Genomic DNA, 12,524 nt, shown 5'->3' with positions numbered 1-12,524 from the left:
TGTTTAATAACCAACTTCATATTTGCATAGATTTTGTTTGAAGAGGCCTCTTTCCTCTTCTGAATGTGCCAATGCTGGCGAGGATAGAGGAGGAATTATTTCAGTCTTTGTATATAAAAGGTGCCTTTCTTCCTCATCCTGTAATTCTAATGGTGCGGGTCTGAAAGCTTCCTTCCTGTCTGGGAAATGACATGCTAATGGCCTGCTCTTCCCTCTTCTCCAGTCCTGTATCACAGCTGTCTAATGAGGGCATCAGTGTATAAGTGGCTGCTGATGATGGATGGCCTTCAGTTTTATCAGCTGCAAGCAACTGATGCTAGTAGTGCTGAAGATATGATCTTTTTGCTTTGGACAGAAATGCTTCATTTGTCTTTGTCTGCAGAGGTCCAAATATAAATTTTCTGCTCTGCGTCTATTGTCATTTAAAATCATATTGTTTCACCAAATGTGGACAAAAATGCACTTATGTTCTGAATATTTCTGTTTGGACGGTGCACATACTGAGTTTAAAGCTGCTCTAATCAATGTTTTAGGATGGAAAAGCCTGCTGTCAGTCAGTTGGTCTGCCACTTTGGTCCAGACTTAAATATCCCAACAACCATCAGATGGATTGGGATGAAATTCATTAAGACATACACGGTCACCTGAGGATGTATCCTACTGATACAGGTGGACATTTGTAGTTTTGATTGAAATGTCTTAACAAATATTGGATGGATGGCGATGATATGACATTCATGTTCATCTAAGGATGAATTGTAATAACATTTCATGATCAAACACCTTTAAAACTAAGTGCTAACTGGCAAATGTTAGCATGCTACCACATGAAACTGAGATGGTGAACATGGTAAACACTATACCTGTTACAGATCAGCATGTTAGCATTGTCACTGTTTGATTGTGGATGCTAACATTTAGGTGGAAGTACAGCTGATCCATAATTATCAGACAGACTCCTGTCCTATCAATGGATTCATTGACTATTTTAATGTGAAAGGGGACAGTTGTAGTGACAAACTCTCACCTTACAGTTCTCCTCAGTTTCAGTTTTTTGGCAAGAAAACTCTACTGTTTTGAATCACTCTCTATCTCAGCAAAAAAGCTCTAATAACCCGCTGTACATTACCTGCCCAGCACCAAACAACAGACAGACAAAGCATCAGAAATTTCCCTCAGGAGATGGCTGATGACCAAATCAGAGCTAGGTGGCCCCAAACAAGTCTTTAAATGAATGTTGCTCTCCGCTGGGTGTGTAAACAGGAAACTTGTAACACATTTGAAAGCCTTTTAAAGTGACAGCATGTCAGTGTTGTGTTAACAGCTTGTTCTGTTGTCCAAAATTGGCCAAGACATATACTGTATATAAAAAAGAGGTTTTGATGTACTTGAGCACAGAACAGTTTGAACACGCTCTCTACACTTTGCCTGAGATTTGTGTGTGAGTGTGTATGAAATGAACAATGACCATGTGGGGAGAAATCATCTACTGGCTGCAAAAGAATCAGTTTGTGAAGACAGGAAAATGCACAAATGGATATCCGCTGCAATTAAATTCATACAGGTAGGAAACTCTGGTGTGCATGATAGGAGGACTATGTTACCAGTTAGATTCCTCATCCTCTCAGAGAGGAGAAAAATATTAAACATTAACTAAGGCTATCTGAACTTTGTGGTATGCGCATATATCTTCTTCACCTGTATCCTATAGCATACTTACATTGAATAAAAGTTTTAAAGTGAGCTGAACATGAATGTAAATTCAATGAGTGCACATCTCAGAGAAGCTGAACGTTGTACTACTGCTTCACTCCGTTCAGTTTTATCCTTCTCTATTTAAAGTGTCACATTTCAAATGGAATTGCAAATCGAGTGTAAATTTAAGTAAGGCGTGCCATCTGACGTCTATTATCAAGAGGATAGTTTTCAGTTTACTTCCTTATCGCACAGGGAAACAGGGAAAAGTGGTATTATCACACACATAAAGTGAGTGTAAGTTAAGTCCGTAAGAAGATTTATTTGCATAAGCACACACAGCCGAAGCAGCTTCCTGTGAAACAGCTTTTGATGAAAAGGCCTTGTTGAGGGAATATAAATACTCTACCACTGAATGTTGCTGAGGTCTTCATTCCTTTAATTTCTTAAGGAATATATATATATATATATATATATATATATATATTAACATATTAAAAAACATGTTTGGTATTAAGCTAAATACCTACAGTAATACCTGACTCTTTTGAAATGTCTCTCTCTTCAAAGTACTGTTAGGCATTAAAACACTGAGAGATGGAAATGAATTATGGAACATGCAAGATAAAGATATTTTTGCTTCATTCCATTTTTAAAATCATCTTCCATGCTGCATGATGTTCACTGCACTGACAGCTATATATCACATGACCATCAGTTTGACAGTTAGGTACAGTTCAGTTTGCTGTAACAGATGTGTGAGCGTCCACCATCAGCACTGAAGCACATTTGTATAAGTTCTGTTACATTTAGTGACTAACTAAAATGTCTTGGTAACAATAATAATACGTTTCTTATTTAACATAATTTTCTCACTTTAACATCAAATATCTCCACTGAGGGCAATGACAAAAGAAAAGCACTTCAGAGCTTTAAAGAATTAAATAATGTTATTTGTTCAGCATCTATTAAGACAAACTCAGGCTTCACTGAGACACCGAGGATTTGCAGTTGAGCAGACTGTCATGTGGCAAGTATTTTCTCTGATGAAGTTTGTTCCCAAAGCACACATCATTCTGGAAGCACTGTTGGTAAATAAACTACTTTTGGATATAATTCATTTCCCTGTTCTGGTCGCTTTTTAATTTGGGTTAAGATTGCTTCCTTCTCGATTTTATGCCCTGGGACTGAAAATATTTATCACCACTGTAATATCCCTGCATAGGAAATTTCATGTATATGGCACCTTCACCGGCTGGAAACTTTATGTGCCTCAGATATCAGTGATGAATTTCACACACACATGCTGACAACCTGGGAAATGTGAGGACTGGTTTATGCAATTCATAAAAAAAGCAAAAAAAAAAAAGCAACTGGACTTGATGATAAACATTCACACTCTTGATGGTGAATAGTTTTACAAATATTAATGTGTTTCTCATGTAGGGGTCTTGTACATCTTGTGTTTTTTACCAGGAGAAATCACATTTAAACAGGAATAGAACAGCTGGATAAGATAAAGATAAATCACACACACACACACACACACACACACACACACACACACACACACACACACACACACACACACACACACACACACACACACACACACACAGTCTTACTCTTTCCTTTTTTCAGCCTACAGGAAGCAAAACAAAGTCATCTGTTGTGGAAGACATTTATTGAAATCTACTTCCCCCTTGTGGTTACTGTTCGCAGCAGCAAATATAGACGCTTTGTTAGACTAGAGTGAAGTTAACGTCTCTCTCTCTCTCTATCTCTCTCTCTCTATCTATATACAGTATATGTATATATACCTGAAAATGCTGTTCCCTCAGATTGGTTGTTGAGAAAACAGTCTGCTGTACTGTTTTACATAGAAAAATGTAAAACTAAACTCATACTCACCTCAGTGGCTTTGTGTGGGTGCCCGTGTCATGATGGTTCCCAGCTCTCAGTGTTGTTACTTATTCTGAAAGACAGAAAGAATAATTCCAACAGATGTTTTGACTCTGTCATCAACAATTAACTGAACTGGACCTGCAAAAAACTAGCCTACAAACAATTAGGCAAACTTAATATAAACTCACTCACATTACACTCACATATCTGCTGATCTGCTGGCCCTTGAATGAACAGCACGTCCAGCAAAATATGTTAACAATAGCCTGTCAACGCAGAAACATTACCCTTGTGAGTGATACTATTATATTGTATCATAAGATGTTGCTACTGATGCATTGATATATAGGCTAAGCAACGTTTTACTGCTGTTGTTGGTTGTGGTGAAGCCAGCTATTTTACATACTTTTGGGTATAATGAACCATATCTTATAAGCTTGTCATAGGTTTTTATGTAAAATCTTGATTTGAAATATAACTATTAGATAAAAGAGAAATGTAGTAGAAAAAAAGTACACCAGTTCCATCTAACCTGCAGTGGAAGTGTAGAAGTAACGTATTAAGTAGAATAATATGAAAATACTACAGTACAGAGTACAGCACTTTAGTAGATACAGCATACAGTTACATTCCACCTCTCAATGGAAACTCATGACAAAAAATAAGCCAATCTTGACTGAGAAAATCAACCTATGTGCCTTTTCTATAATAGGATGGATTGGATTATAAAACTATAGCGAAGAGTAAAGAATATAAAAATGAGTTGGACTTTTCTGGTTACTTCCTGTCGTTTGCATCCGTTTTTGTTTCCATTCACGTGTTCCCTGAAGACGCATGTGCGAGACCACTTGAGGGAGACATTATTGAATCACTGCTGCTGCTGCTGCTGCTGCTGCTGCTGTTTTGTTGTTGTTGTTGTGGATGATTTGTTTCCTCCGCCCACCTGTCTGTGCTATATTAACCGCTCTCAGCCTGCAGCAGCGGCACAGCAGCTTCCTCTTCTGCCCCACATGGAGCTGAGCGGCTCGACACAGCTGTTTCACTGAGGATGGATGCCAACATTGTTGTTATGGGTACAGAAAGCGTCGGAAAGTCAGGTAGGCTAAAAAAAACAACAACATGTCTTCAGAAGAGATCCAGTTCTATATCATGTCTCTGTTGCACATGGTGAGTTAAACGCTGTTGTTTTTCAGCGCTGACTGTGCGGCTCTTAACCCGGCGATTCATTGGAGAGTATGGAGATATTGGTGAGTGTCCAATCTGTTTTATTAACATCGATGAAATGCAGCATTTCAAGTTAATTAAACTTCATCATGAACTTCACTTTTCTTTTCTCTTTTGTTCCCTCTTTTCTTGCAGAGTCCATCTATAGTCACAGTTTTATGGTCGATGGGAGGGAGACCACTCTCAATATTTGGGATTCACCTTGTTCTGAGGTAATGATAAACTAAACTATTCTGACAGTTACTATACAATAACTTTTGGTGTTAATAATGCTGCTTTATTCTGCTGACATGCTATACTACTGTTACCACTGGTAGAAGAAGAATCCTGAAATAAAAGTAGCAATAGGCCTACTACAATGTAAAAATACTCCATTACAAGTTACTTGAGTAAAATTTCAAATTAAGTATCAAATGTATCTCCTAAAAGTTCATACTGTACACTACTATATTATATTGTTGTTTTTTCATTATTGAAATCTTGAAATACAAACATTATGGAAATGTTGCAGCTGGTGAGGATGTCCTTAATTTTAACTACTCTACTTACCATTGGGTAGTTTGATCTTTAACAATATATAATATCTTGGAAGATAATCATATGTTTTCTGTGCAAAATCTTAATCTGCATTGTAACCAACCATAGCTGTAATAGATGCACAAATTGCAGTAAAATGTAGTAATATTTCTCTCTGAGAAGTAGTGGAGTAGAATATCATATTTTTACTAAAGTAAAGTACATGTAAATGTATTGAAAACAGTACTTTCCACCAAGAGTCGTTGCTGTAGATGAACTTAAATGTGTGATTTCACAGGATTTGTCTGTGGAGACGTCACTCTTCGAGAAAAAGGTCCAGTGGGCGGATGGCTACGTCCTCGTCTACAGCATCTGCGACAGGGCCAGTTTCAATAGCGTCAGCAGGCTCATTCAGACCATCAAGTCCACCAAAGACTACCTGAACGCAGACAAAGCGCCCATAGTGATTGTGGGTAACAAGAGGGACCTGTGCCACAGGCGGACAGTGCTGAGCGAGGAGGGCCGGCTGCTGGCTCTCAACACAGACTGCCACTTCTACGAGGTGTCAGCAGCCGAGAACTACCACAGCGTACTCATGGTGTTTCACGGGTTGGTGGACAGGATGAAGGACACCAAGATGACCATGAAGAGGCCTCTGGGGTTCAAGGGCATAGTGAAAAGCATGTCTGCTGTGTTTGCTAGGAGACGGACAGACTCCTTTTAAGTAAGACCATGAAAGAAGAGGACGGAGTTTTCTATGAATCTGCATTCGACTGGATGGATATTACAGTGTCTGTCCGTGAAATGTTACCAGGTGTGTCACATGTTACTGTGCCAAAGGTAACAATAACGCCTCCAGAGGCAGAGACACTAGAGAAATGGGAACTTCTTCTCAGTAAAGAAGTGTGGAAAGACTCCAGGGAAGAAAAAAGCCATTAAAATTCAGAAAACATGGAGGCAATGCAATGTGACCGAGGTTACAGATGTTTTTTGGTGACAGGTTATGATTTTAGCTGCACTTCAAGCTGCACAAGATAAAATAGTCTTTCTTATTTTACAGATATTTAACATGTAACATATTATTGTGTGCGACAAGGAAGGCAATATGTCTTAAGTTATGTTTTCTGTTTTACAGATTGTAATCAATTCTATGCACAAGTTAAATGTGCCTTTACTTATGATGCATATGCTAAAGAGAAAAAGCTCTTCAAACCACAAGTGAAACCTTTGTGTTGCTTGAAAAAAGTAACTAAAAAATGTCTTGCTCAATCCTGTTATTAAGACTTAATAAAACACAAATATTTGTATTTATTCAAGTCTAAACGCTGTAAAGCAAAAAAAGAAACTGTTTTCTATATTTATGAGCTTTCCCATGTTTAATTCATTGACTATATGTCATGTACTGAAATGTATTGTTTGTCTAAACCCCGTTTTACAGCTCATAAGGATTTGAATAAAACACAAAATGTGCACAAATATACGCTTTTCATTTGTTTTGATTTTGAAATTCAAATTCTTTTTCTTCTAGTAATGTGATATATTTATTGATCCCCATGAGGAAATACTCTTACCTCATACGGAGGGGTGATAAAGCTTCAGATCAGCAAGGCTTAATCTTATAGAGACTCAGAGTGTTGCTCAAGGGCACAGGACGGATGCTAATGGAAATGAGTGCTTTATTGACTTGAACCAAGGTCTGGATGAATAACAGTCTCCTTCCTGATTATATCATCCTACTATCACAAAACCCTCCAGTACTGACTCTACAGAACGTCAGTGTCCGCATTTAAGGTTTTGTAAACAAGATTTCAAACAATAATATACCAGCAAACAACTATTTTCTATGTAAAGATATAGTGAAGTAATGATGTCCTGAGCAGAGAACAAAGTCACACATGCTCTGAATTTCTCTGTTCTTTGTTTTGGTATCCGGTCTTGCAGCGTGTGCATGTTAAGTTAGCTTGACTGGCTTTTCTTCTCCTTGATATTTAACTTGATGGCGACATAATGTTACATGTCTGTTTTCATTAGCAACCGGCTACAGTAGGCATGCTAACTTTATTCAGTTGTACTTCTTGCTGAATTTTTAATGGCCACTTTCACCGGGCTTCCTAACAGCTTGCTGACTACGAACATGAAGGGAGTGGGATGGGGATTTTGTCTAATTGGTGGCCGGGGGTATGGCCGATAAAGCATTTGTTTTGGGCTGAGATGCTGGTGTGACATCTAGTTGCAGCGACGATAAGCATACACCCTCAAAAGACAGTTTTGGATTGTTCGTGTCTTCGTGTCTTTCATTTTAAACAAGTGTCCTAATGTTTTGCTTGAATCCACACATTTATTACACATTCATCTTACACTGCTGTGGTCATATCTCAAAGTAATGGCCTAATGGGGTAATGACTCTTATAACATATTTGGAGAAGCTTGCCAAGAGAAGCATCCTCATTTGTACGAGTATGTGGAAGCTTTCTCTGGTGGATAGAGGGAGGAATTGATCCTGCTCAAGCTTGTGAAACTGCCAGTAAGCTTTCAGTGGACCTGCCTCCTCTCAGTCTGAGAGCAATACCATGTCTTTCCTGACTCCAACCCACTACACTGACAAACAAACACAGCCATGCTCATATTTGATACAGCTTTTGCACCGTGGATGTTTAGTCCAGGATCACAGACTGTGCAGAAAATAATAAACTATATGTTTTTATCATACATTTAAAAAGTTATACATTTCTTGAAACTGCTATAATCAATATCTTCATAATAATTGTATTAAATGACAACATGAAGACAATGTGACACTGTGAAAGAGATCACTCTTTTGTATTCATGAACCTGCAACTCCCCATGTCTTTACAGAGCTTTATTGCTTTATAGTTTCAGCTGGCTCGGCTACTCTCATAGTGTCACTTTCTGACTCAACAGGCAGGTGTTTTCAGTGGAAAAGGTCTACAAACCCACTGCATGCTACCTGTTCAGCACCAAAAAACAGACCAGGAGCTTTTAGCAGCTAAGGAGCCAGATATTTCCCTCAGGATACCAAAAGCAGAGCTGAAAGGAGAGTGAATATTGGACTCACATTTGCAAAGTAGCCAAAAAAATTGCTCCAAATGAATGATAATGTTGGATGTGTAAATAAGCAACTGGTTGCTAACAAGTTCAACTTTAAAGGTGATGATATATCAACTTGTTTTTGCTGCCCCCAGATGGCCAAATAAATGAGTAGTAAGATTTAATAAGAAAATAAGATTTAATGTATTTGTTGTATACAGTATAACATTTTGCAAATAGTGACAATGGAGGTTTAAAAAATTCAAAAAATATCCACTTAACACCAGATTATATGTCATGAATGGGATTGTCCACACAGATTAGGTTGCTGTAAAACATCTGGATACTTGATTGAACCCTTTTGTGTCTTCCCTGTCTCCCAAATCTTAAATAATGCTCAGACTTCAGAGCTATCCTTGTTTTCAATGAGTGGCTGCGAAGTCCACTCTGCAACTGGGAGACCAATTGTCCTGAAAAATTACTCTAATACGTCACTGACCTGATCCAGTAAACTTGGTCTGACCCCATACATTAGCGAAAATGTCTATTATTCTATTCCTTCCTTTAACCTCCGTTGTTAGGTGTCAGGAAGATGTCCATCTTTGTGGCTATTAAGGCAACAGCATGGGAGGGCAAATGGCAGGTAAGCTGGTGCCAGCTCCCCCTCTTTTCTATTCTTGTATATGAGGAATCTGACAGGAACAAGGCATGGGTTAACAAAGTAAGACTGGGCCCCTGCAGGTCTTTGTCACAGTCTCTGACCCCACTGGGTCGCCTCACAACAGGACCCAGACTAAACAGCAGCCTGACACAGACGTTTCACCTGAAAGAGTTGCCTTTGACTTCACTGGAGCTAAAATGATGTGCTGCTACAATGACACTGACACTTACATAGGAAGAACAAGACTCCTGTAGAAAAATATGTGTACATATGACATTTGCAGACCACATCTTTCGGTTTGAGATGAAAAGAATTAGGCCACAATTAAGCAAGAAATGTTCTGTGTTACCACTTTTCATGCCACTGAATGAAGAAAAAGCATTTGGAATAATTAAAATCCAAGAGCAATAATATATTAGCATATTATATTATATTAATTAGCATCTTCATTCAAAACCCTTGGATAGAAACATGCTTTTCTGACACTTGGCAAGCATTTTGTGCCATATAAGATGCTGTGACACTTAGCACACTTTGTACAAAATGCACTTTTATGACAGAAAGAAAAAAGGTAACCAGGCAATTTGCCATTCAGTGTTTGTAAAAATCTGTCAAATGGCTCCCGCGAGGCACTACACACCAGTAAATGCATTTTATGTATGGTATAAAGTGCTGGCCAAGAGTCACACTGAAGGAATGCATTTTGGGTACAATATTCTTGACAAGTGCTGCTCATCCTGTGTATTAATAGAGGCTGCTTGTATCATGCATTTAATGGCACAACATGCAGCATGTGTCATGTGATGCTCCATAAAAAATGTGCAATAGCTTAACCTTTCTTTAACAAAAAAAAAGTTAGGAGTTAGCAGTTCACTGTCCTCAAGTCTTTAAAGTAAGATTTTTGCTATTGGTCTTCAAAGCTTTCACACTTCAAAGCCTCACAACACATCTCAGATATCTATCACATTCAGCCAGGGGCCGCTTCTTCTTGTACATCTTGCTAGTGTCACATATAACACACTTCTGCCTCCAGATCAGCTTGAATACTTCAAGGAAAAAAATTTGTCAAGGTGCCAGAAATGTTTCCCAGAGACTTTGGTCCACACTTACCAGATGGTATCAGACGAGCAGCTGAAAACGCCATCCTGACAATGACCTCAGGCTGAAGGTCAGCAGCAGGTTATCAGTGCATTTACCAAGCATTTGTGCCTTTGTGCATTTAAATTGTCATGCAGCTCCTAACAATAAGCAAGTCTCTTTATTGTCTGATAAAAGCAGACCAATATCATCTTTTCAAATTCTAAAGAAGTTAACCATGCATAGTTTTGATAATGTCTTCTAATAATTACGTTTATCTTTAAGAGCATGTCTTCACACATCTTTGGGAAATTGTAGAACTCACTTTTTTCCATCAGTTCACTGCTCACCAAATAAAGGCTTGTTTGAGGTGTTGGAACTGAGATTCAATGTGTATGATAAGAAAAGACTTTGCTGACTTTGATCTGTGCAGTATTCATTTACTGAAGGAAGCTTGAAGGTCTCTGACTAAAGGCTTGCCCCCAAACAGTTGTGGCTGTTATAATGGCATCGATTCTTATCAGTTTGAGTGAGCCAGAGTCTGCTCGTGATCAAAAGATGATAGACCTGATTCACCTACACAAGCTTGACTGGAGCAGGAAAACAAGCATACCCACTACCAGGCAGTTGGAAAGAGGGAAATGTCAGAAATGGAGAGAACTGCTTTGAATTAAGTCACTCTGCAGTCTGCAATGGACTTACCATGTCAATATTCATAACTTGGAATACTTTTATGAAAACCCTTTTTGTTTTTACTGTTTTTTTAATTATCTGGGGACACTTACAGACTAAAGGAATATATCAAATATATATAAAATAATCGAGGAATGGACAGACGATTGGACTTCACGACTGCTTCAAAGGTAGGGAGTCACCACCGCCTCGCCATCTTGCTGGTTTATGATGCTGGTAAATCGAGTTAATTATACTTTTGTGATCAGAGTTACTGACAAATTAACTAAATGTTTAAATTGTGGATCATTTATCCAAGCTAACAAGGTATAGCATGGTAATACTGACAAACGTCTAAACATTTAAAGATCTTTGCTGATTTGCACTAAAATGATCAGGTTGCCCGTGACCCGATTAAACATCACTAATAACAAAAATAACCATTTGTGAAAATGTATCATCAAACTCTGCACAGTTTTTGAAGCACTCCTCCTTGAAGTGCTGGGTTCACAGTGAAATATTGAACAGTGGAGGGAACCTGGTAAAAATAAACTCAGACACTGAGTTCTTTGTGGTTCTGCTGTTGCAGAGCAAATAACGTTTCTCCAGGCAATTGAGAACACAGTGTCTTATCAACATGGCCACAAAACTAAAAAACTTTTCCTGGCCTTCATTTTTAGAAGTTGTGTGCTGTGCTGTGTGCCAAGCTTGCAGGGAGTGTCCACCTCGCAGGTGGGTAGTACTGAAGGACGTACTGACGTCAATAGGTCTAGGAAAAGTAAGGACTCCCAACACGGCGTTAAATGCAAATGAGAAAAGTGGTTGTTGCCCTGGCTGTACTCCCTTTGGTATGTACTTTGAACCTTGCAACTTTGTGGACCATTTACATGCTCAAAAAACTATATAATACACTATAGGAGAGGGAAAACTTGGAGAAGCACAATAGGTCCTCTTTAATAGTAACTGTACTCTAATTAGTTTTTCCCTTTTTACTGTTTATGTTCTGTATAATTTAATATGTATTTTGTTTAATCAGCACATTCATATTATAACACAAACTAAGTGTGGACCTGTTGAGTCTGAATTTAGACACTGTCCAGATCACTGGAGTTAACTCAACACTTATCTTGCTCCTGAAACCAACTGGAGGTGGGAAGTGCTTCATGACATGGCACATTGTCCACAGCTATTCACTGGAAAAATAGATGCTGTGGCCAACAACGTTTACAAGCTGCATTCAGTCAAGCCCCAGGGCAAGAAACCAGTCCACTTGTCATTATACTACACCCTCACTATCCTGTGCAGCAGACCTTGGGTTAATGTTGCTCATATCACAGTTTGAACCTTTTAACAGAAACTGTGGTGTGTCACAGCAGGAAACTGTTTTACACCTCCACCTTTCAGGTTTCATGATCACTGCTGGAGACCAGGCTACTGTTTAACAAGGTTGAGGTGTTGAAAATCTCTTTCTGCACATCACTGATAGTGAGGTGACATTTCAATACTTCAATACTGAGACTCCAGCTGGATGTTTATCTACAGCTGCATTTTAGTTAACTTGTAAACCAAGTGTGTCAGCTCCTGAGATCATGGTCTTAGTGCATCTGGCTCTTTAATGCATTACAAATGGTGTATCATGACTGTCACCTCTTCACATTTAGTCAAATAGTAACTAAACCACTGGACCTTGTCTGAATGCAATGAGTTACATAGCTGACTATGTGGA

At 38.6% G+C, this 12,524-nt stretch overlaps 1 protein-coding gene across 1 annotated transcript; it reads left to right on the top strand.

Moving 5' to 3' along the window:
- Positions 1-4,594: 4,594 nt before the first annotated feature.
- Positions 4,595-6,809, top strand: LOC111228612 (ras-related and estrogen-regulated growth inhibitor-like protein). The gene is made up of 4 exons (XM_022754600.1): positions 4,595-4,697; positions 4,794-4,847; positions 4,960-5,036; positions 5,639-6,809. Exons 1-4 carry the CDS (start codon positions 4,649-4,651, stop codon positions 6,062-6,064), a joined length of 606 nt encoding a protein of 201 aa, XP_022610321.1. The 5' UTR covers positions 4,595-4,648; the 3' UTR covers positions 6,065-6,809.
- Positions 6,810-12,524: the final 5,715 nt, after the last annotated feature.

This window comes from Seriola dumerili, unplaced genomic scaffold (genome assembly GCF_002260705.1).
Source record: "Seriola dumerili isolate Sdu_G_001 unplaced genomic scaffold, Sdu_1.0 BDQW01000219.1, whole genome shotgun sequence".
NCBI classification, from domain to species: Eukaryota; Metazoa; Chordata; class Actinopteri; order Carangiformes; family Carangidae; genus Seriola; species Seriola dumerili.
Note: the sequence above shows the minus strand (reverse complement) of the source record. Positions and strands in the feature narration are given on the sequence as shown.

Excerpts from the sequence above, each read along its gene's own strand:
- LOC111228612 (XM_022754600.1), top strand. The coding sequence starts at position 4,649 with ATGGATGCCAACATTGTTGTTATGGGTACAGAAAGCGTCGGAAAGTCA. Across the intron at positions 4,698-4,793 it reads AGAAAGCGTCGGAAAGTCAG|CGCTGACTGTGCGGCTCTTA; the intron begins GTAGGCTAAAAA and ends GTTGTTTTTCAG. Across the intron at positions 5,037-5,638 it reads GGGATTCACCTTGTTCTGAG|GATTTGTCTGTGGAGACGTC; the intron begins GTAATGATAAAC and ends GTGATTTCACAG.